The sequence below is a fragment of the Phocoena sinus genome, chromosome 20 (genome assembly GCF_008692025.1).
Source record: "Phocoena sinus isolate mPhoSin1 chromosome 20, mPhoSin1.pri, whole genome shotgun sequence".
NCBI classification, from domain to species: Eukaryota; Metazoa; Chordata; class Mammalia; order Artiodactyla; family Phocoenidae; genus Phocoena; species Phocoena sinus.
Window position 1 is genome coordinate 43,037,068 of NC_045782.1, and position 25,711 is coordinate 43,062,778.

At 36.7% G+C, this 25,711-nt stretch overlaps 2 protein-coding genes across 11 annotated transcripts in view; both read left to right on the forward strand.

The window, feature by feature from the left end:
- The window catches only part of LOC116745913, a 62,194-nt gene extending 38,186 nt beyond the window's left edge, over nt 1-24,008 (forward strand). For 5 of the 10 annotated variants that reach the window (XM_032617056.1, XM_032617055.1, XM_032617053.1 and 2 more), the window contains 11 exons: nt 2,070-2,123; nt 2,584-2,688; nt 4,001-4,054; nt 4,653-4,757; nt 5,269-5,322; nt 6,680-6,784; nt 12,458-12,511; nt 13,598-13,702; nt 18,574-18,627; nt 21,904-21,951; nt 23,408-24,008. In XM_032617056.1, the coding sequence (XP_032472947.1) occupies nt 2,619-2,688; nt 4,001-4,054; nt 4,653-4,757; nt 5,269-5,322; nt 6,680-6,784; nt 12,458-12,511; nt 13,598-13,702; nt 18,574-18,627; nt 21,904-21,905 (603 nt within the window). In that variant the 5' untranslated portion in view covers nt 2,070-2,123; nt 2,584-2,618 and the 3' untranslated portion in view covers nt 21,906-21,951; nt 23,408-24,008. Of the gene's footprint in view, nt 1-336; nt 422-637; nt 658-2,069; nt 2,124-2,583; nt 2,689-4,000; nt 4,055-4,652; nt 4,758-5,268; nt 5,323-6,679; nt 6,785-12,457; nt 12,512-12,716; nt 12,908-13,597; nt 13,703-18,573; nt 18,628-21,903; nt 21,952-23,407 lie in introns of those variants that run through there. The other 5 variants (XM_032617048.1, XM_032617050.1, XM_032617051.1 and 2 more) reach the window with 2 other exon arrangements.
- Nucleotides 24,009-24,071: 63 nt separating this feature from the next.
- EFCAB3 (EF-hand calcium binding domain 3) overlaps nt 24,072-25,711 on the forward strand; it is a 33,970-nt gene continuing 32,330 nt past the window's right edge. Inside the window, exon 1 of the mRNA XM_032617046.1 lies at nt 24,072-24,106. The gene's annotated coding sequence lies outside the window, so the exon portion shown is untranslated. The remainder of the gene's footprint in view (nt 24,107-25,711) is intronic.

Here is a 25,711-nt window from a genome sequence, read left to right on the forward strand (position 1 = left end):
CATAATTCAGGTTACGAAGTAGTTACAGAGATATTACTTGCCTGTAGAATTACGTAGATTCTACTTACCATCATAAGTCATTGGGTAGTTATACTGCCCCCCTGTTACTCCATGCCATATTGACCCATACACAGGATAAAAATGTTACCTTCTTATTTGAACTAAAAACCTTCTCAAGTACTGAATTTCACAATAACTCTATGTAAGTGAAGTCAGCTCATATATTTAAACTTCATCCTGCAGTTGAAAAATAATGTACTGGATTTAGATTTTCATAATTTAGAATAATAAAATCTCTTAATAGTATCACCTGAAACAATTCCCATCTATTCAAAGGAGAAAAGGTTGAAGCCAGTGACTTTAAAAATATGCTGGGAAACATGGGAATCGAGCTCACTGAAAAAGAACAGTTGATGCTGTCAAAAACTCTGCCAGGGCTTCCCTGGTGGCGCAGTGGTTGAGAGTCCGCCTGCCGATGCAGGGGACACGGGTTCGTGCCCCGGTCTGGGAGGATCCCACATGCCGCGGAGTGGCTGGGCCCGTGAGCCATGGCCGCTGAGCCTGCGCGTCCGGAGCCTGTCCTCCGCAACGGGAGAGGCCACAACAGTGAGAGGCCCGCGTAACGCATAAAAAAAAAAAAAACTCTGCCAATCTCTAGTGAGTAGTTAACATACCATCATGGTGCTCAGGGAAATGTGGTACTGTGGGCTTCTGGGTGAGAATTGTCCAGTGCCCCAAGAAACCCCCTAAGAAAAATGCAGTTCAGACATAAGAAACTTTGTTATTGTTACTTGTGTTTTTATTTAGAAGTGAGAAACTTCTCTCTTTTCTATTCAGCCAATGGATAAACTTTTTTTTTTATTTTAGCAGCTACACAGCTAAATTCTTCTGTAGCCCCCTAAATGCACCCTACATCCTCAGTCCCTCCCCCAGTAGCCCTCCCATCTCCCCACAATCCAGCAACTAAATTGTAAACACCTAAGAGCAGAGGACCTCTAGGACCATGTGCTTATATTGTCAATGTCCATTCTGATTGGTCAGTGGCCCCCCAGTCAGTTCCTCAGAAGTTTTACATCCTGGGCACCTACGTAGGCTCACCCACAAAGACCCTAGAGGCCAACCTGTGCTTCACCTGTACCTCCTGCCCAATCTCAGAGACCCCAACACATAGATATTCTGTCTCCTGCCCCAATAGTTCCTGTCCCTAATCGTTCCCCAGGCAAGAGAGAGCCTACACATCACTAAGGGGGCTAGCGCCCCTGGTGGCAGAATTAGCACCCTGGGCAGCAAATGCTCAATGCCTATTTGAATCCTCCCCACATACACCTGAGGCTGTGGCCACTCACTATGTCTAGCATTGTCCCCAGATTGCTTTCAAGGGGCCAGTTGTGAGAAATGCAGCATTCTTAGGATATTGGCTTTGAGAGAGCAGGACAGAGACACAGAAAGAAGCAGATGGACTGTAATGGAGACGACTGCAGGCACATGCCAGGTTCTGAGGGTTATGTCAACTCTGCAGACACTCCTACCACAGAATGGAGGACTCTGGGGACAGATAGCACCTGTGGGGTTGGGTTAGGCTGGTAGGTGTCCCTTGTTCTCTGTCTCTGTTGAATTTCACCTCCATTTATGAAAAGATTTTGTTTAGAAAACAATTTTTTTTTCTCATTTCAATATTATTTTGTGTTACTGTTTGGGTTGATATCTATCTTTAATATCACCACTTTATAGGATCTACCATTAGATATAAACATATACTTATGGGAATACCTCATGGGCTTAGAGCATAGGCAAGGAAAAAAGAAAAAGGCAAAGGAGTCAAAGTGCAGCTAAAGAAGAGAAGAATGAGAAGAAAGATGTGTGTGAGTGTGAGTGTGTAGCCTGCATCAGCTACTGCCAGGTATTCCAAATAGAGGCTAGATTGACCACATTGAGAACAGTCCTTACCTTTTGTTATAATTTGAAGGTGAAATACAATAAATTTCTAGGTGAATTGTGTAAAATGTCTTATAAAATGATAGAGTTTCTTAGCCTTTTTCTTTTGACTTGAATTTTACCATATCTTCCAGGAGATGGAAAGGTATATAAGAAAAGATTGCTGGATAGCGTGAAGCCTCTCAAAGGTAAGAATCATGAGAACAGCACCTAAAATTTATTGTAGGTGCTTTGCATTTGCTTTTTTAAATTTCTGATTAGAATCTTGCTACTTCAATATTCCACTGGTTTACTGATACTGAATTTATGCCTTGTAACCTACTGTTCTTCTTTGGGTATAACTGCATTTGAAGAAGTCATTGTTAGGAATATGTAGCAAGTTTAAAATTTTGATTTCATTTAGGTTGGGTATCTTTATCACAATTCATCATACTTGTCTAATTCTTTTTCATCCATGATTACTTCAGTTAAAAGCTACAGCACAGTGTTGAGAGAGCATTTTCTCTTCTTGACTGCAACACTAACTCTGGGTTCACTTAAATGGCCACTGTTTCCCTCCCCGTTTAGGGTGAATGCATACTCAAAGATAGCATCTTCCACTTCTTGGACCTGCTTGTATTTCTTAGGTATATCTTCTTCTTTCCTAAGGGAAAAAAGTCAGTGTCAATAACCTAGACACGCTAATGGAGAACATGGAAATTCAGCTTGAGAAAGAGGACTATGAAGACTTACTGACCCATCTGCCAGCTGATGGTAGGTATTTCAGATACCACTGTACCTAGGGGGGATCTTAGGTTTCTATGTGAGGGCTTCTGAAAGTAAACTTCTTTTTTAATCTCTTTGAAAAATATATAAAATAGAGGACAATATAACAAACACTGGCTAGAGTTACAAAGTATTATCATTTTGCCATATTTGCTTCATACATCTTCCTTCCCTCCTTCTCTCCCTCCCATTATACCTTTTTTTTTAATAAGATAAGGTTTCGTTAATGACCCAATAAGATCAATTAAGCTTGATAAAAATGTCAAAGAGGCAAAGTTAGGATAATTCATTAGGAAGAAATTGCTAAGGGATGAGCCCCAGTCTAAGATTTCCTTATTGGATTCAAATGCAGATCCAGTGGCTTTGAATAAAAACCTGATGAAAAACAAGCTTCCATCAGAAAGCCAGACAGCACATCTTTCAGCAGAGCCAGTATATGCCAATCAAAGTGAAACATCTTTTGCGCTACTCTTACCTGTATCTGGCCTTAATGTAGAAAACAGTTTTGGCCTAGCTTGTAGTTTAAAACGTCACTCTCCCTGGGTTTAATAATGCTGGGAATCATGGTCCCCACGTATTAGCTAGGGGTCCTCAAAATGCTTCCTACAGGAAAAGATATTGTTACCAATAAAGTATTTTTAGAATCCTTGATTCAAAAACAAAGACAGAATAATTTTTTCTAATCCAACAGTGTGCCTATTTCTGTACCACTGAAATTTATTCATTTAGCTAGCACAAACTATATGCAAAACACTGAACTATAGAGTGGAAAAGTTATACCTGGTAGTATAAAGAAAAATAAGGCATGATCCCTGCTCTCAAATAGTTTACAGTCCTGGGGGGTGGCAGTGGGGAACATAAGCAAAATTTAGAGAGTGGGAAGATAGCATACTGTTAAGGTTTAAGGGTCAGATGCTTATGTAAATAAATGACTTCCAAATTCTATCTTGTCTATTGAAATATGTTCCCATTATTGGGTGTGAAGAAAGGGAGAGGCCTATTAGAAGGCACTGCTTTTAAACTTGCTTCATCTTTACATTAAGGGTCATTTGATACTATACAAAAAGTGATATTAAGTGGATGCTCACTTTAAATAACATTTTGATCTTCTTTCCTGTTTCTTGCTTATTTTGAGTTAAAAGAGTTACTAAAGAAAATCATGAAAAATAGCTGAATTCCAACACTTTATATTACAACTTAAATGTTTCATATCATTTTTCTCTTTACAACTTAAATGTTTCATATCATTTTTCTCTAAGTCTAATATTTTTTTCTGTGCCTGAATTGTCTTTTCTTACAGAGAATAAAATGGTTGATTTGGATGTGGCAATGGATGATGCAAAAGCTTTCACAGGTGAGTAAGAAGCTGTGGTGAAAGGGAATTCATTATTAACTAAGGCCTTAATGCCTTTTTTAAAAGATGTGTTTAAATGGTAGTTTTCTGTTTGGGCTATTACTAACATGCTAAGTTGAGTCCCTCCAAATATAATGGTTAAATGTTTGTTTTATAATCTTACTGTTTGATTTGGGATTTTTCCTGAATGGACCTATATTCTGTGGAGTTTTTACCAATGATGTTTTCCACTTCACCATTGTTTAAACAACCAAAATATAGGTCAACACTGTCCAATCGCAAGGTGAAGTTTTTGTGGGGTAGCTAGGAAATACTATTACTGTGTCAGAAGACCCAATAGTTCAGGAAAGTTAATAGCATTTGACTTGTATCTGGAATTATATAAGCTCTTCTTTTGCTTGAATTAAAAGTATGAATTCTATTTCTGACTCAATCTACCCACCCACATGTCCTTTTAGTCTACATAGTTTAACAAGTTCCATTGTCAGTTTGCTCTTCTAATTAAAGATGATGCCACATAGGTAATCTTTTTCATAATTTGAAATAATTATTCCATTCCTAAAATTATTACATGTTAACAATTCCCATTTTTCCAAAGGAGAGAAAGTTAATGTCAGTAATCTGGACAATGTGCCGAGGACAGTGGGGCTAGTGCTCACTGCTGAGGGGCATGAGGAGCTGCTGAAAACTCTGCCAACTCACGGTGAGGATTTAGCACATTCTTTGAAGCTTGGAGTCATGGGCTTGTGTGTGATGAAATTATATATGTGTATACCCAATAAATCCTATTTGGAAAACACAGTTCTCACACAAGAAAAAAAACTCTGTTCTTGTTGCTTACATTTTTGTACTGAAAACTGACAACATCTTTCACTGATCTCCCACCATAAAGGCTAAATTATCCTGTGGGAACATTGCCTAACCTAAATCATGGCCAAGGCAAAAAGGGAAACCAAGGGAGTAACAGAAGTAAGGAAAAAGGAAGAAACAAGGAAATAAGACTATTTTAAATTCAACCAATAGGTGGATCTATATCAGTGAAAGCTTTCTTCAGCTTTGGTTTCATTCTTACTTGAGGGTAAAATAGAATAACTTCTAACAAATCTGAAGGGTTTTTTTTCCACTGAAATTATGGATGTTAGGTTGTCTTTGTGCTGTCTTTGTTAACCTTGCCATCATTTAACCTATATTCTTAATTGTATCTTATATGACAGCTGATGGAAAAATATATAAGAATAGATTGCTGCAAGGTGTGAAAGCCCTCAAAGGTGAGTGAAAAGCATGGTGAAAGAGCAAGTAAAAGATAAAATCCTTAGCATTTTCTTTTAAATATTCCAAGTTTGCTTCCTGCCAATTTATTGATCCATTGTTATGACTCCTAACCTATCATCCTTCTTTGGGTACATTGGCCTTTAGAATATAAGTTAGGGACTTCCCTGGTGGCGCAGTGATTAAGAATCACCTGCCGATGCAGGGGACACAAGTTCAATCCCTGGTCCGGGAAGATCCCACGTGCCACGGAGCAACTAAGCCGTGCGCCACAACTACTGAGCCTGTGCTCTAGAGCCCACGAGGCACAACTACTGAAGCCCACGTGCCACAGTGCTGAAGCCCATGGGCCTAGAGCCCATGCTCCGCAACAAGAGAAGCCACTGCGTGAGAAGCCCGCACACTGCAACAAAGAGTAGCCCGCATGCAGCAACGAAGACCCAACGCAGCCAAAAATTAATTAATTAATTTTTAAAAAATCAATTAGAATATAAGTTAAAGTATATGACCATAGGAAGTTTCTAACACTGTTTTCTGGCTAGAACTGTATAAATTGGTGGTTATTTTAATCATGAATCATTAGAGTTACCTATTCCTCTCTAATGACCTCTCATGGAAAACTGAAACAGAATCTCCTGGATAGACATTAAGGAAGTTATCCTATTTTCACTTTCTATACTAATTCTATGTAGACAATTATATTTTTAATTTTTAATTAGAAAAAAATATTTTAAAACAGAAAATACTATAAGAAACTTATCTGATTCTACCACTTACAAAAACTGATATAAAGAAGTAAAAGTCAAGTCATGAGGATGTGATGTACAGCATGGTGAATATGGTGAATAATACCTTATTTTATATTTAAAAGCTGCTAAGAAGGTAGATCTTAAAAGTTCTCACCACAAGAAAAAAAAAGTGTAACTATGTGTGGTGATGGAGGTTAACTAGATTTATTGTGGTGATCATTTTGCAATATATACAAATAATGAATAATTACATTGTACACCTGAAATTAATGTTATATGTCAATTATATCTCAATTTTTTTAAAAAGTGAAAGTCCCCTACTTCCCACTGATCTAATCCCCCCCATAAAGATAAATACTGTTTACTGTTTACCTTTGTCTCAATGGTTATATTTCTCAATTTTTTCCTACTTTCAATAGACAGATTAAATCTAGGGACATATATATATGTTATAGTTTCTTTGTGCCCTTGTGCTTTTACCCTCCAGTTGTGGTTTCTGTTGCATGATCATGATTAGCACCTTTCACTCTTAAGCATCAGTACTCTTGTTCTTCTTTTTTTTTTTTTCCAGTACTCTTGTTCTTATTCCATGCCCTTCTTTCCTAAGGACCAAGGGTCAAAATCAAAAAACTGGACTCCTTTGTGGAAAACATGGGAATTAGACTCAAGGATGAGGAATTTGAGGAACTAATGACCCAACTGTCAGCTGATGGTGAGTGTCACAGACATCATTATGCTCTTCAGAGAAACATTAAGCCCTTCTATTGGAACTGCTGAAAGCAGCCTTTTTAGTAGCATAATGAAGTAAATGTAAATAGAAAGACTTAATCCTGACTCATGAAGAAATTTTATCTCCAAAAACACTTTAAAAAAGATATGTTGGAAAAAAAAAAGATATGTTGGTGGACTTCCCTGGTGGTCCAGCAGTTAAGACTCTGCGCTCCCAATGCAGCGGGCCTGGGTTTGATCCCTGGTGAGGGAACTAGATCCCACATGCCACAACTAAGAGTTTGCATGCCGCAACTAAGATCCTACACGCCACAATGAAGATCCCGTACGTGGCAACGAAGATCCCCCATGCCACAACTAAGACCTGATGCAGCCAATTTTTGTTTTCATGAATATATGAAGATTTATTTTGTGATAAAATTAGCAATTTATACAAGTGGGAAAAGAATGGACTAGTCAAAAATAGTGTTGAAATGAGTGACTATTTGCAAAACCTTAAGTCAGATTTATAAGTCATACCGTACACTAAAATAAGGTTAACTCTTGTTTTTACATTGGAAATTTTTTTTCTTTTTTTTTTTATATAGCAGGTTCTTATTAGTCATCAATTTTATACACATCAGTGTATACATGTCAATCCCAATCGCCCAATTCATCACACCACCACCACCACCACCCACAGCTTTCCCCCTTAATGCAGCCAAATTAATTAATTAATTATTTTTAAAGTAATTTAAAAAAAAGAAATGTTGGGAATGTTGCTTTCAGGACTCAGCCATGCCTGGGAATACCATACACTTAAGGAGCTAAAAGAAAAATGAATTTTAAAAAAAAATTTCATTCATAAGGGAGCATGTTAATAAGGGAACATTTAAGAAAGTCAAAAGTCAGATGATGCACTAGGAGAGAATGGTTGCAAGATCCCTAAGGTAGAAAAAGCCCTCATACATTGATTAAAACATACTGACAGTAGAAAAATAGGCAAATATACAAATAGATCATTCATAAAAGATGAAATGTAAATGCCCAATAACATATGAAAAGATATTTAACCTCACCAATAATCATGAAAATACAAAATAAAACAAGATACAGAAATATTTTCAGTTCTCAGACAGGCAAAAATTAACAGGACTGACAACACTTAGTTCTGGTGAGAGTAAGGGGAAAGGAACTTACTGATACATTTTGGGTGAGAGTTGCCATTGCTCTTGGAAAAATCATTTGGCAGTATTTTGGGGGAAAAAAAAATCTTCCCTTTTCCCTGGTGAATCTAGCCTACATGCTTCATCTGTAGTATTTAGTATTTCTTTATGCTGAGGCCTGGTCCCTATTCTATCACTAACTTACCAACAATTTAACCCTACTGAATCTAAGTGTCTTCACATGAAAAATAGGGAGTTGAATTAAATGATTCTCTGTGGTCACTTCTTGCCCTGAAGTTAATATAGATAATACACATAAAGGTCTTAATGCAGTGTTTAAAATACTCAGTAAATGTTAGTCATGATGACAGTGGTAGTGGTGAAGATGATGGGGAAGATGGAGAAAATGTTGAAGAACAAAGGAAAAAGAAAAGGAAATTCTATGATCTAGGAATCAATTTTGCCTGTTATAAAAATATATCCTAGTAGAATAAATACTTATTACTAATTATGACCTTTATATAAATAAATGAGGTAAAATACAACTTAGAATATTTTACAAGAAATAGCACCGGGCTCACTGGGTTCCTCCTCCACTTCTCCTGTCCTTATTCTTGGCAAGTTCAATACCTTCCACACAGATCAGAGGCTTTTGACTTTACTGTGCCACAGACCCCTTAGACAGTCTGATGAATTGGACCACGTCCGAATATAATATTGAATATTTTTAAATGCATAAAATAAAATACATAAGATTACTGAGAAGCTAATTATATTAAAATATAATTTATCAAAACATTAAAGATATAAATTAGTACTTATTAATACATTTAACAAGTTCTAGTATCAGGTCTAATAATTATTGTCATTTTAGAGTAGTGATGAGCATAAGCAACTTTTCAGTGTATTGAAATAAAATGAAAATGTTAGTGATTTATATTAGTAACAACATCACAGATTCTCCTAGTACTACTGTGGTTTGTGGACTACATGAGTAATTGAAGAAAATGCTAAATTTAAGTTAGTGATTAGTGAAAATAAGATGTATTTTTTTCCATTTGAGCTCAAGGACTCCCTGTATTTATAAATCTATAGATACAGGGTCCATGGACCCTAGATAAGAACTCCTGATATAGGTCACCCATCCAACATCCTGACCTCCTGCTCCTTGACCTCTTTAACTTCAGTCATCTTTTCCTCCCCTCCCTTAACTAACACTCACATGGTGATGACCTAAACCTTGTCCTCGCCTAATACTTGATCACCCCCAAAATCTTTATTTCATATAACCACTGTCTGCCCTTTATCCTTCCAGTTCATTTACTATGCAGACTTTTCTTCCATAACACAATGTAGGAATGCCTGGAAATCTCCCATTCTGTAAAATTGCCCACCAAAGTAACTGAGCTTATGGGGAAAACTGGGGAAGCCCACTCAAAATCTATGCCACTTTGTAACCAGAGCACTAACAAAAGCAGAAATTGATACTGTGTGAGGAAGTTGGAAAAGCCCAAATAACCAGCCCAGAATGGTTGGAAGCCATTTAAAAATGCACACATACACACAACCCAAAAAGGAGTTGAAAAGCTGAAAAGCCATAAGCTCAGTTACTTTGGTGGGCAATTTTACAGAATGGGAGATTTCCAGGCATTCCTACATTGTGTTATGGAAGAAAAGCTGACATGCAGCTGAAATAATATAGATGGAAGTAGAATTCTGAGCGAGTGAACCTGATTCCCCCTCATGCATTGTACGCACTTATTGTTTAATTTTATTAAAATAGAGCTGAGAGGGCCCCTGCTATAGCCAACCCAGGATTTTTTCTTTTCCTGCTGAGGTTTATAATTCTAATTCTCTTACTTAGGAAAAATTATGTATGAACCAATACATCTTCCACATTATTGTGACATTATTTCACTCACCGATTGAATATGATGAATCGGTGCTATTAAACATAGGCTGTAGCAGAACAGAATATAGAACACCAACTCTCCAGCCACAAGGATACCTTCAATGTCTTTAACTCAACCATTGTTTCATTATTCAACAACTCCTCTCCGTATGTCCTCACTTCCTTCCTTAAATTAGATTCAATACTTCAGCATCATATAACCTTACAAACTCTCAAAACTCCTACCAGACTTGCTTGGCAAAAACCAAGCCATCACCTTACTCTAGGCTTGCCCCTGAACAGCTTTAACATTGCTGAAGAAAATCACAAAACTACACTAATAGAACTCACTTCCACATAATGGCCACGAATATCAAGTCAGCCCTTACTGCGGCCTTTTCCAAATAAATTCACCTTCTCACTCTCAGAGACAATTTCACACCTTCTCTCTTCAAATTTCCAACACTTCCTCATCTCAGATTTCATAGAGGAAAAAGATGCAATTAGATAAGACTAACCTTATTTTCCTCCTTAATTTCTATGAACCTACCAATACTTATGCCCATATACCCGGCCTCTCGTCTTGTCATAAAGGAATCTCTGCTCCCATTGTGGGCCAGCCCTTCCACTTGTGCCCTGAATCTCATTTCCACTTGCCTTTTCAAAGATTTAACTCTTTCTCTTTCCTCTTTAATTTTCCTCTTTCTCTCCTGCATCTTCGATTTCTCCCTTTCTTCTGTATCTCTGTATATATTCCATTGACAAGCAGCTATGTCTTCTATTCCCCTTGTCCCCTGCCAGCCACTACTCGATCAGTTCCTCTTCACAGAAAAACCTCTCAAAAAGTTGTCATTACTCATTGTCTCTACTTCCTAACTCCTATCCACTCTTCAGTGCTTGCTTCCCTGCCATGGAACTGAACCAGCTCTCCATCATCAGTGGTCTATCTCTTGCCAAACTCCATGATCAATTCTCTGTTCTTATTTTACTTGATATCTCAGCAGCATTTGACATAGTGACTATCCCCTCTTTATTGAAACATTTTTAATTTTTATTGGAGTATAGTTGCTTTACAATGTTGTGTATTGAAACATATTTTTCTTCAGACTTCTGAAGCTCCATATCCATCTGATTTTCTTCTTTTTTCCCTCACAGCTTCTTCTCAGTTTCCTTTTCTGACTCTTCCTCCCTTCAAGATCTCTGAATAATGAAGCACCCCAGGGCTAGACCCTTAGCTGTCTTTTTTCTTAAATCTACATCCTCTTTTTATGAGATTGCATCCAGTTTCATTGGGCCAGGTACTGTCTTTGAGTTGGTAAAAGCAAATTTGTATTTCCAGGGAAACCTCCCTAAGAATGGTATATTGAACTAGTTATTTGGTATCTCCACTTGGATGTCCAAAAGGCATCACAAATTTAATGGAATTATTGATTTAATTCCCTAAAATGTCTCAAGCCCTCCCCATCTCAGTAATGGCATCCCCTCTACCCTGTTGGGGGTTTTGAGGGGGAGGGTGGGGAGAAGAGACTAGGTTTCATTTCTTCTTTCCCTCATATCCCACATTCAAATCTAGGCTCTACTTGAAAAATAGGTCCCGAATCCATCCATTATCACCATCTCCACTGCTGTAGCCATAGCCCTAGCCACTATCATTTCTTTCCTGGGCCACTGAAACAGTCTACTATCTAGTCCTCATTCCTCCAATTTCCCCATCCTGCATACACCAGCCAGAGTGATCTTTTGAAAGCTGAAATCAAGTCAAATTACTCCCTTCTTCAAGACCTCCAGTGACATTCCATTGCAACCAGAATAATATCCAAACTTTATCACTGTGGCCTACAAGGCCCTGCATAATTTGGCCCCTTTCACACTGGCCTTTTCTCCATCTCTCAGTCATGTCAAATTCATTCCCATTTTAGGCCTATCACACATACTATTTTTCTACTTGGAATGTTCTTCTCTCCATTCTTTACATGGCTCTTGTCATCATTCAGACCTCAACCCAAATAGAGCCACTTCAGAGAGGCCTTCCCTCAGCTCCCTGTCTAAAGAAATCCCACCCACTATTACTCTTTATTATATTGCCCTATTTCATCTTTGATAGCATCTTAACAATACCTCAAAACAACAGTACCTTTTTGCTCATTTGTTTACATGCTCGTTGTCTGTTTCCCTCTACCAGATTGTACACTCATTAATAGCAAGAACACTGCCAGCATGTTTACTTTTGTATCCCCAAAGCCTAACAAAGTGCCGGGCACATAGAAGGTACTCCTAAGTATTTGTTGATTAATTACTAAATAAAAATACTCAGGGTCAGGTTTATTTTTCCTGTCTCCCTACACTTACCTGTAACCAATCACTTCTTAATTTAATCTTATTCTAGTAGTCTATAAAAGGAAAGAAAAAAGGAAGATACAGGAATGATTCATTACAGATTGAAAGCTTTGTTTCTAAGATAATACTGTTATCTCTAAGGATAAGATCATAAAATTCTAAGAAAAATTAGAAAAAAATTAGTGAATTCTTATGGTTTTCAGAACTTTGTGCGTCCTAAATTTTGTGAGTCTCAGTAATATTTGCTTATCTGATTCTGAGGTTTATTTCCCTTTCCTTACAGGTGATAATACAGTTGGTCTGAATGATTTGATGGATGCTCTCAGTTATATCAAGGGTGAGTTGCGAGCTATGATGAAAAGATGTTATAAATAGCGTCTTAATATTTTGCAATTGGTGGAGAAAAATATTTCCCCTTATAAATGTTTAAATTCTTTCATATATGTTCCAGTTTTGTGGATGCTACTGAAACTGGGTAAACAGTAATTAATCTGTACTTATATATCAATACCCATAATATTCTCTGACGTTTTCCCCAAAAGAATTCTTCAACATAGTTACAGATCTCAAGAGCCACAGAACTATTCATTTTCCCCATTAACCCCAATCCTGGAAATTTATCCTGTGGAAATAACTTAATTGAATAAAAGAAAAAAATCTCTTCCTAAAGACCTTCAGGGAAATTTGAAACAGCCTAAATATCTAAAAGTATGGGAATACCAAATAAATCATGGTAAGTCAGGCTTATGGGATATCATCTGTTGAAATGTTAACTGTAAAAATTATGTAGCAACTTGGAAGCAAGTTTATGAAGTAATTATATTAGGCTGGAAAAGCAGAATACAAAATTTTGTGTATATTAGATTTCTACATTATGAAAGTACACCTTTCATAATGGAAAGCTGGTATATGAAAACCTAAAAATGGTTTTTGTGGTAGGGTGGTGGAATTATATTTTTCCCACTTTATAATAATCTTAAATGTTGTTATATTATTTTTACAATGAATGAGGAAAAATTACTTCTGACTGTGTTGAGATGAATGAAATTCTTGGAATGCGTAGTGCTCAGAGAAGCAAACTAAGCAAACATTTTTTTTAAATAAATAAAAATAAAATTTCAAAAACTGGTCTATAGAAAAAACTGAATTTTCCAGTGGGGTTGGAGGAAGAGAAAAAAATAAAGCCAAATACCTATATGTAGCTTAATTTGCTATGGGTTGCAATAACCCACCAGTGAATTTTTTTTTTTGTAACCACTTTCTGATTTTCTGAACCAGAATTTGAAACAGAGGATTTTTTTCTGATCCTCCTGTTAATTCTGGGTGTACCTGGGTAATGTTATATATAAGCACAAGTAGTGTTTTTCATCCTTTGTAGACAGTTATATAATATTTCTGCAATTTATTTCTCACCTTTTCTAAGGAGAGGTGATTGATATCCAGGACTTAGACAACTTTCTAGCAAATGAGGGGGTTGAGCTCACAGAAGAAGAAATGAAGAAACTAAAACCTCATTTGACATCCAATGGTGAGTTTTTTGTTAAATTCTGTTGTCTTCCTAGAAGTTACCTTTGTTATCTTGTATATAAGCTTCTCAGAAATGATCCTTATCTTTCTTGTGTCACCAAGAACAATGCTTCTCAAACTTGAATGTGCGTATGAATCACCTGGGCATCTTGTTAAAATGCAGATTATGATTCAGGTCTGGAGTAGAGCCTAAGAAATTCTGCATTTCTAACAAGCTTCCAGATGGTGGCAATGCTGCTGGTCCAAGGTCCACACTTCGCCTATCTAAGACCTAAAAGATGAAGAAATGATATATTAAGATTGTGCCTGGCCTTTCATTTCTTAAGCCACAAGTACAACCAATATATTATGTGCCTGAGGGCATGATTCCATCCCCAAAATAAGAAGGAAAAATATTAGAGTAATTAAAATTAGCAAATAAAAATGAGTATTAGGGAGAGACACACAGGGAAAGCAGAAGGAGTTAGGGATTGATTGACTGATTTGTTTGCTTATTGAGATTTTTATTATTGCTTATTGAGTCTAGTTACATGACTTATCTGCTGGCTCTTGTGTTATATAACTACTTTCTATTAGACTCGTCTTTTTATTTCTATTACCCTCTTTGTTGTTCTGATACAAAAATAGATGATCTAGGAGCATTTGGGGATTATCAATTCTTACTATAATGATGTTTCTAGAAAGCTTCTGTACAGCTCTGGCCTTGAAAGAAAAGATTGTATTGATTTATTCAAACAACAAATATTTATTGATCACTGAATATGTCCAGGAACTATACTAAGGGATGAAGAAGGGAATACATACTTGACTTTCTCTGCTAAACCCAACAGAAAGTAGGAAATAAAACACAACCATTATGTTCTCAAATCATGGTTTTAATAAATTTGAACCTATTCATTGCAAACATCTCCATTTTCTGTTTTCTCCAGTTAATCATTTCTTCTTATTCAGGAATATATACTATGTCCCTCTCCTCTCTTCAGTTGAAAAGGTTCTTTTCACCCTTCCAAATCCATTCCTCTTGACCTGATCATCTCCCACTTTTTTTTCTCTTGTGGTACGCGGGCCTCTCACTGTTGTGGCCTCTCCCATTGCAGAGCACAGGTTCCAGACACGCAGGCTCAGCGGCCATGGCTCATGGGCCCAGCCGCTCCGCGGCATGTGGGATCTTCCCGGATTGGGGCACGAACCCATGTCCCCTGCATCGGCAGGTGGACTCTCAACCACTGCGCCACCAGGGAAGCCCCTATTACTATTTTTAAATGAATTATTATTTTTTTATTCCTCAGTTTTATTATCTAATAGGGTAATTATCCATAGTTGCAACTCTTGGAGGTCCTTAAAATTTTTTAAGAATATAAAGAGGTCCTGAGACCAAAATATTTGAGAACCTTTGCTCTCTGGATTATTTGTTGTCACTACTGTGTTTCTAGCTGCCTGCTAGATAATTCTCCCTTTATATCTCACCAACACCTTAAACTTCTTTTGCAGGGGAAGGGTGAACTTTTTCTTAAATATCAGATGCACACAGTTGAGTTAATCAGACTCATCAGTATGGCACACTATCACCATTGGTCCATGCAAAGACCCTTTGTGTTTTATTTTATTACAGTAAGTCCCCTACATACAAACAATTTCCATTCCAAGAGCACATTTGTAAGTCCAATTGTTTATAAGTCCAACAAAGTTAGCCTAGGTACCCAACTAACACAATTGGCTATATAGTACTGTTTATAGGTTTATAATACTTTTCACACAAATAATACATAAAAAACAAACAAACACAAAAACTAAAGAAAACATTTTTATTCTTACAGTACAGTACCTTGAAAAGTACAGTACAGTACCAGTCACATCACCGCTGCTTTTACACTTGCTTCCAGACATCCTAGGCCTGTAATAAAGATACTATACTACTGTACTCTATACCCTACTGTACAGTAAAGTACACAAAAGCACAACCACTTGTAGAGGATGCACACATGTGACAATGTACACCAGACACGTAAACTAACATGTGATTGGACATGTGAACGCACATTTGCAACTTGAAGGTTCATATTTAGAGGACTTACTGTATTTTTCCTCTTTACCTCCTATTTCCACTCCTATTTCCTTTCTCCCATCATAAGTCCATTCTCTATTATATCTAATATTTGTCCTTCCAACCTATCTTCCTTATGTTTATTTAGATATACACATATCCCTTTAAAAATTCAGTGTGTGTGGTATTTAATTACTTAAAGGGTATTGTGCTATAAAACTCCTATTTCTTTTTTTCACTCAACATTATTTTTAATAGCTTTATTGAGATATAGTTCACATACCAGACAACTCATTCACTAAAAGTGTACAATCCAATGGTTTTTAATATTCACAGATATGTGCAATTATCACCACAGTCATTCTCAAACATCTTCATCACCTGAAAAAGGAGCACCGTATACTTTAGCTTTCACTCCCTACCCTCCCACCCCTAAGCAATCATTAGTCTATATTCTATGTCTATAGATTTGCCTTTTCTGGACATTTCATATAAATGGAGTCATAAAATGTGTGGTCTTTTGTGACTGGCTTCTTTGACTTAGCATGTTTTCAAAATTCATCCATGTTGTAGCATGTGTCAGTACTTCATTCCTTTTAATGGCCAAATAATATTCTGTTGTATGGATATATCTCATTTCATTTATCCACTCATCAGTTGATGGATATTAGGATTGTTTCCACCTTTGGGCTGTTATGAATAATGCTGATATAAACATTTGTATGCAACTTTTCATGTGGACATATTTCATTTCTCTTGGGTATATACCTAGGAGTGAAATTGCTGGGTCATAAGGTAACTCTACATTTAACCATTTGAGGAACTGCCAGACTGTTTTCCAAAGTGGCTGCATCTTGCATTCCCACCAGCAATGTATAAAGGTTCTGATTCCTCCACTCCCACATCAACATTTGTTACTATCTGACTTTTTGATTCTAGCCATCCTAGTGGATGTGAATCAACACTATATTTTTTAGACTTACCCATGTTTCTATAAATCAATCTAATTCTGGCTGCTGCATAATATCCCTTCAATACAATGACCATAATTTGCCTATTCACTGCCCCAGTAATGAACACCAGATTTGCCAACGCTTCATTTTCTTGTTCTTTACTACTTCTACTAACTATATAACTTTACCTTTCACATTTAGGTCTTTAATTCAACTGTATACCCCCTCTGCATATGGTAAGACAGGGATCCCACTTGGGTTTTTTTTCCCACATAGCAAACAAATTTCCCAACACTGAACTGATTTGTCATACTATCATGTATAGACGAAACCCAGCAACTCTCCAATATCTGGGGACTCTTGGGTAGGTTAGGGGAGACATATATTTCTCCTACTCACCAATGGTTCTGACTTTCTACTTTGAATTTTCTGGTTTGCATTCCTCTACTATGCTGTTGTCTTTTTTTTATTCTGTTACTCCCCTGGACGCTGCCTAATTCCATCATTTCTCAACTCAAGCCTGGGTTGGTAGCTTATTTTATTCCAACTGCTTAAAATTAAATAATAGATGTCCTTATTCTCATAGATTCTGCCACTATTCCTCCTTTAAGGGGGTTTTCATTTTTGTTTCTGTTCTTCAAGTTCCAGCCTCCCATTTTGTTGCTGAGGAGGAAACATTAGAAATATATTCAGAGTTTTGGAGAGATGAAGGGAGAAAGAGATGTATGCTGTTAGTCTTGAAACAAGAGTGTGTGACATTTTATAGACCAAAAAAATTACTTCTTTATCAGAATTCTTGAAGGTGCCACCCAGGGTTCCTTTCTGCCCCTTCTCTTACTGGGTGGCATCATGGAAGAAATATTCAGTCCCACTTGTCTCGCAGCTGCTCTTCTTCTAGCCTACTCTTTAGTCTTTTCTCCTGCAAGTGCTCTTCCGTCCTAGGTACAGTATTTAAATCTCTGGGTTTCTCATTCATTCACATTAAGTTCTCAGGTATCAACCACTCTCTTCCTGTTTTTTCTGGTCCTGTTCCGCTCCACCTCCCCATCAGTGTTCTCCAGTACTCAGACTGATCCCCCTTAGTGCTCTTCCTTAGGTCAAACTTATACTATCTCCCAACAGATTGTTAAGTCGTTAAAAGAAGGGATCCCATGTGCTAGGCTCTATGCAAAGTACCAAGGTGAATGAGTCACAGCCCTTGTCCTCAAAGAGCTTATGGTCCAACAGAAGAGATAGGCATATAAAATAATTTTGATATAATGTGATAAATGTATGCAGAAGGTGCTAAAGGAGCGTTTAGTCAAGACTGGGGTTTCCTGGAGAAGACCCTAAGTTGAACAAGTGTGAGAAGATCATTCCAGTCAGAGAAGCATACTCTATGCTCAGTGGTGACAAACATGCCATCTCAAATGGGTTGATTCTCAAGAAAAACCTGTCAGAACAAAAAAACAGAGCAAGTCCTTCTCTCCCTATTCCAACTCTGAGCATTTGCCACCAAAGTCTCTTCGTATCTTTTCTTAAAATGTCATTGATCTGAGTTTGGAAAAGATGCTGCCAGACTCAAGCCCTGGTTCTTTGTGTAATATCCCTTTCCCATGTGTCACCTTTGAAGTGTAATACCTTGAAACACAGAAGAGAAACACTGCATTAAAGAAGTTGAGATAGTTCCATCATTGATTTATCCTTTTTTCCATCATACTCACCTGAGAGAAAAATTAATCCAATTCCAAAGCAAACCAGTATATTATATCTAGTTCTTCTAACTCGTGGAAGAAGTTCCAGCCTGCCATGTTATTTTAATAATTTTATAACTTTTATCTGCTTTTATGGGTTTTTATATGACTTCTTCTGTATCTGATTCAAAATGTTTTATAGAACATGGGAACGTTAAAGTGCATTCAATAATGGAGGGCCTGAAGAAGTTTAAATGTGAGTAGAAATTTTTTATATAATATAAAATTGATAATTTAATGCTATGCACTTATTTTTATATTTTATTTTAAAATTCTTTTTAAAAACACATATTTTATATGTGTTTTCTTGGTTATAAAATTAATACATATTCATTACAGAAAATTTCTATATTCACAAAATGAAAGAATGAAAAAAATTTGAATAATCCTTACTTTTATCACCAGTGATAATCTGTAATTTCATCACCCCAGATTTTTTTCCTTATGCATACACAATTTTTGTGCATTTAGCTTTAAAGTCCCACTTGCAATGTACTTTCCCATTTTCTTATTAATATTAAAATCTTACCTGTTGATAAGTATGTCTAATGACCTAAAATTTCTTTTTTTGGATACTTCTGGATACATAATCTCAGTACTTTTTGTTTGCAGGCTTCTTATCACATTTATGTCTAAAATAATTTTCCCAGGGCCAGAATACTATGTTCTGTACTTACATAGAAAAGAATGAATGGAAGGTTTGAAAATTATAATGTGAAATTGATCAGTAGAGGCAACTAAAACTTGTCTTCTGCCCTCTTTCCCCCAACACACACACAACCTCAGTCTGTACTTCATTCTTAAGTAATTTTAATTTGCTCTCTGCACCAGTGTTTTCCAGTGAGTATGATAAAAAAAAAAAATTGATGTGTCTCTGAAAGCCTGATTGTGTTTCAAAAAGAAGAATTTAAAAATAACTTAAGGTACTTTGTGCAAGTATCTACAAAATGAATCTTGGTAAGAGAAAATAAATTTAAATTCTGGGTACCCACACTTAACCTTTCCAAGTGAGTGCTGTTTTATTTTATTATTTGTAAAAGGAAAAAGATCTCATTGAATAGGTCCATTCTATCTCATCTACTGCTGCTTCTGTTGCTGGTGCCAGAAAACTTTCAGAAATGTCTCTTTGGTAGGCTTTAACCCCAGCATTTAAAACCATGCTGCTGAATTTAGGGATACTGGAAGTAATCCTCCGCAGTCATGTGTAAGATCTGAGTTCATTAATAAGCGTTTACTGAGTACCCAACCACTGTAAAAAAAGAAAGTTCAAAGATGAAAAAGAGGCAAGCAAAGTTCCTGCTTTTCAGCAAGGCTTAGTTTTTGAATACATAGTATATGCTCAATAAATGCTTATTGATTGACTGACTATTAGAGGTTCTAGTTTCCTGCTTTCACATAATTAAACATTCACTAACCCAAGCAGGTCATTCTTGAGATAACCCTCCCAATCCAGGCCACTCAGAAGAAACAGTTATGTGAGTCCTAAGTGAGTCACCCAAATCAGAATCAATTGTTAAAAAACCATTTACAAAGCTGAGAAAGCACAACTTCACAGTCTTGCCTGCTTACCTTTCCATCACTCTTCTTTCTCCTCTCCATTTCTTCTTTTTCCCTATTTTTCTTAACTTTTCCATGTCTCTATTAATCGATTATTTTTCTTTCACTCCTGCTTCCCTGGTTTTCCTAGCGGTGTTGCTTTTTTTTTTGTTTCTTTTCCTTCCAGTCTCTATCAAACATATACATTTCACATGCCCACCCTGCTCGCCCTCTTGCTTTCATCGCTGTAAAAGCCCCATTCCACTTGCTGTCATCAAAATATATTTTATTCTGTGAAATCTACAGTGCATTAAGAAAAGTTAGACATTTAAAAGTATGTTTCATAATTTTAGAAATTACAAACAGTAGTGTCTATTCCACAAACTCACCAAATAATACTCAATTTCCACTTATTAAGTTTTCTGTGTAGATATAGGTATTAGGGGAACAGATTTTATTTCTGAATACTATATTGACTTTTTTGTGCATTCAAACATGTACTACTGTGATTTAAGTTTTCACACTCAAATTTCAGATGACTAGACAGTCACTTTATAGACAGTAACATTTTTCACACAAAAATCTTTTTCCCCAATTCCTATTTCACCATTTCTGTTTTTCTAAGGAATAAAGGTAGATTTCAGTTACCTAGGCACAAACATGAAAATGACACATTTATATGAACAACTTTAAGACCTGCTAATATTTATGTCATTTGATGGTGAACATTCAAAATTCCACTCTGACCTTCAATTGTGCTTGGGTTGTGGGGTTCTACATGAAAATTTTTAAAATCACACTCATTAGGAATATAGAGAAACTCTACTACATATTTAGAAAAAAAATACTGTATAAAAATAAAGTCTGCTTCTTGTCAGGAACAGATATCTTCCAAATCACATTCCCAACCAGAGTTGGGCAGGGTGGTGCCCCATACAATATCCAAAAATGGCATAGGATGCCTTTAGCACACTAATGTCTAGGCAGGGAGAAGAGCCGAACAATAAAGAAGAGAAGAATGAGAGAGAGAATGGGGTAGGGGAGGAAGGAGGGAGAAGAAATAAAAGCAGTTTGATCAGTTTTTCTTAATTCTACACATTATGTGTTTTATATTAATATTACTACTACTATCTCCCCTCCCATAAAGAAAATATATATACTTTATGTGTACTGCTTTCTGCATAATATATTGCCCTTTACCACCTTCACAGCCTAAAGTTACCACAGAATTTCCAGGTTTCCATAACCTGCCACTGACCTTTCCTGATATTAAAAACAGTACATTATTGGCTTTATCTAACCAAACTAAACCAAACCTAGGTAACTGAGCAATTTTTTTTTCTGAGAGTTAATCTCCTCACATTTAGAAAACCAAACTACCCCATGTTTTGAGAAAAGAGTTGAATTAGTACTTTTAAGGTATTTGTTTGGCTGTTGTTTTTCTGGCTATGGGGTGGAGTGGACTGAGGGGAGGAGATTCTACAGTTAATATTATGACATATATTGTACCCACACATTTCACAGGAGAATTCACTAGAAAGAAATATCTGTATCATTAAAAGGTATGTAATTAGTCAACAGTTCATAACCAATGCACTAAAGAAAATTAAATGGGTAGCAGAGCATTCTGCTCTTGAGTCAACAGGTTTCCAAAGTTACTTCACTTCCTCACATCCTAAAAGATGATAAATGAATGCTCTTGACGTCAATGCTGACTCTATAATGCTTTCCAAAAAAATTTTTTTTGGAGTTTGAGACAGTAAGGCATGAAAAGAAGCAATTTTAATTAAGATGTATATCAGATATAACTAACATTTTCTTCAGTTTCCCACTCATCTAAGGAAAAATTAATATAAAATTACATCCTCCTATTCTACTTTTCATAACTTAAGAAATTTATATAATTTTGACTCTGAATCTTGTCTTTAACCAAAAGGAATGGTGCCTCTACAGAAGTTGATGAAAATCACAAATGATACTAAAGGTGAGTGAAACCTGATGTGAAGACTTTGTAATGATGGGGTTTAATACTTTGACTTATATTTCTTAATCCCATAGTTATTTTCCCTAATTGTTTTATCAGTTACTACCTTCTATCTACTTGTTGACATGTGTTTGAACACCATTATCTCTCCGATTGTTTTTCTGAGTTCCTTTTGCCTTTATAGTACACATAATGCTGCATCACATGTGATTATTAGGTATTTCATATTGTTTTCCAATGGTTTCAACTGTGTTGAATTGTTTTCATCTCTACACTGTATCTGTATTTGGTGCAGTTTACAGTGCAGTTATACAAAGCAGTTGTTCCTAACTCTGCCTCTAAAGAAATTAATTCAACTCATTGGGCTTTAGTGTCCTTATCAATAAAATGAAAAAAGTGAATTAGATGATCTATCGGTTCTCTTTCAGCTTTAAAATTCTAGGACTAACTTTTGTGCTTGAAAGGTCTTCACTGTCAAGAAAGTAAAAAAACAACCCACAGCATAGGAGAAAATATTTGTAAATGATATATCTGTTAAGGGTCTAGTATCCAAAACATAAAGAAACCTTGTTAACTCAACAAGAAAAAGACAAGTAACCCAATTTTAATAATGGGCAAAAGATCTAAATAGAAATTTCTCAAAAGAAGATATAAAAATGACTAGTAAGCACATTAAAAGATGTTCAGCACCATTAATCATTAGAGAAATGAAAATCAAAACCATGAGATATTACTTCACACCCACTAGGACGATTATAATTTGAAAAAGACAGTAACAAATGTTGATAAGGATATGGAGAAATTGGAGTCCTCGTGTAGTGCTGATGGGAATATAAAATGGTGCAGCTGCTGTGGGAAAGAGTTTGGTAGTCCCCAAAATGTGAAACATAGTTACCATATGACCAAGTAATTCCACTCCTAGGGATATACCAAAGAGAAGTGAAAACATATGTCCACATAAGAACTTATACAAAAATGTTCATAACTGCATAATTCATAATAGTCAAAAAGCAAAGACAATCCAAATGTCCATCAAATGATGAATGGATAAACAAAATGTGGTATACCCATACAATGGAATATTATTCAGCCATAAAAAGGAATGAAGTACTGATACGTGCCGCAACATCGATGCCTTTTGAAAACATTATGCTAAGAGAAAGAAGCCAGACACAAAAAGCTACAAATTGCATAATTCTACTTTTATTAAATGTCCGGAATAGGCAAAGTCATACAGTCAAAAGATAGATTAGTGGTTGCCACTGTGGGAAGGGGGAATGGGGAGTAGCAGCTAGTGGGTACAGGGTTTGTTTTTGGGTGATGGAACTGTTCTGGAATTAGATCGTGGTAATGGTTATGCAACTTTGTAAATATACTAAAAACCACTGAATTGTATACTTTCAAAAGTGTGAATTTTATGTTATGTGAATTATATTTTAATTTTTTTTAATTGCAGGACTGACCCAAAAACATATCTGCTAAAAAAAAAAGAAAAGAAAAGCACAAGGACTCAGAATCCATGCCCATTTGCTTGTCAAGCTCTATGAGTGGAAATAATAAACAACAGGCTGGCCCCAAACTTAAGTTCCTAACCCCAAAGCACCTTCCATCTATCCAGTGCACCAAGCTGTGGAACCCAACTTATGTCCTGGGACCATCAGCCCTACAGATAAGTATAATACCAGTCCACCAATTCTAAACTACCTAGGATATGCCCACCAATAAATTAAGTGAAACCAGCCCTTCATCCCATTTGGTTCTGAATAGATGAGTATTGATGTAGCTAAATTATAATACATACCTACTCCCCAGGATAGTTTAGTTCCTTATGTATTCCACCCTATTAATTTTGATGATTTTTGTCACCACTATTCACTCACAGATTATAGAAACCTGAATTTGGATGAACTTGTCCCACTTCCCTGTCAGCTACTTTAGGGTAGGCATACCATCTTTTTTTTTTTTTTTTTTTTTGCAGTACACGGGCCTCTCACTGTTGTGGCCTCTCCCGCTGCGGAGTACAGGTTCAGCGGCCATGGCTCACGGGCCCAGCTGCTCCGCGGCATGTGGGATCCCCCCAGACCGGGGCACGAACCCGTGTACCCTGCATCAGCAGGTTGACTCTCAACCACTGCGCCACCAGGGAAGCCCCAATGTATAGTTGATTTACAATATTATATTAGTTTCAAGTGCACAGCACAGTGATTCAAATTTTTTTTATAGATTATACTCCATTTATATTTATTATAAAGTATTGGCTATATTCCGTGTGCTGTATAATGTATCCTTATTTATTTTATACAGTAGTTTGTACCTCTTAATCCCCTACACAGACATGCCATCTTGTAAGTCTTTTTGTTCTCTGTACCTGCAGTTAGTAGGTGTCTGCTGAAGCAATGAAGGGATGCGTGTATCCATTCACTTAACAATCATAGTCTACCGTGTGCCAAGTATTACTGTACATGCTTGGGACAAAGCTCACTACTCTCGTGGAGCTTACTTTCTAGTGAAGAGATATACACAATAAACAAATAATAGTATGACAGAGATTACAGAGAAAATAAAGCAAAGAAAATGGGTATAGGGGATACTGTAGGTGGAGGAAGTTAATCAAGAAAAGACTCACTGATGAAGGGCATTTAAGCAAAAAGCTAAGGAGACCAGGGAGTAGAAATCTGGAGCAAGGGCACTCCAAGCAGAGGGAAGAGCAAGTGCAAAAGCCCTTATACAAGAGCGTGCTCATAACATTTGAGAAAGAGCACAGAGGCCACTGTGGCTGAACAGAGTGAGCGAGGGCAATGTAGGAAGGCATAAGGTCATAGAGGTAGGGGACGGGGCCACCACACTGAGCTACATAAGCTATGCACTGTACAATTCCAGGACTGTGCAGTGAGATGTTCCTTTTGGGGGAAGGGGGTGGTGCAGGTGTGGGGAGTAGCTGATCATATAAACCCTGAAGGCTATTGTAAAGATTGGGTTTTTTTCCTGAGTAACACAGGAAAATGAGGATTTGAACAGAGATAGGACATGATCTGACTTAAGTTTTTAAAGGACTGTCCTGGTTCCTGTGTAGAAGAGACTTGGCAGGGGTGAATACAGCAAGAGCAGAAGAAGGGAGACCAGTTAGGAGGTCTTTGCAGTAACCCAGAGCAGGAAGTAGAGGTGGAGGTGGTGAGAGTGGTTGAGTTACATATATATTTTGAAGATGGAATCAACAGTACTTCCTGATAGATATCCCAGGGCCGAGAACATAATAGGCACTAAAAATGTACTTATGAAATGGATGAATTGGATTAGATGTAGAACACAAAAGAAGAGGATTGAAGCATATTCCAAGCATTTTGGCTTCAACAGAGGATGGAGCATAGGCCTGGAAAGATGCAGTTATCATTTCCTGAGATGAACAGATGAATGAATAAGAGACTGGCTAAATGCTATTATGTTTGTTGAACTAGTGAAGAAACTAAATGAGATCCATATGGATTCAAATATTATATAAAGCGGAGATATTAAAAATCCGAGTATTTAGTGATCTGCAGAACATGGCTTAAACAATCTATTATTATAACTTGCTATTAAGTTGATGCTAGGAAAATTTTCTGACATTCTGGGTTGACTCTCAAGAAAAATTCAATGAGGATGAGCAAGTGGTTGCCACACATTTCTGTCTTTTCCTCTTCTTGCCTCTACATGTGACTTTGTAAGCCCTCTCACGTCCTCGCTTTCCCTGACTTGGTTGGGTGGTATGGGAGTAAGGGGT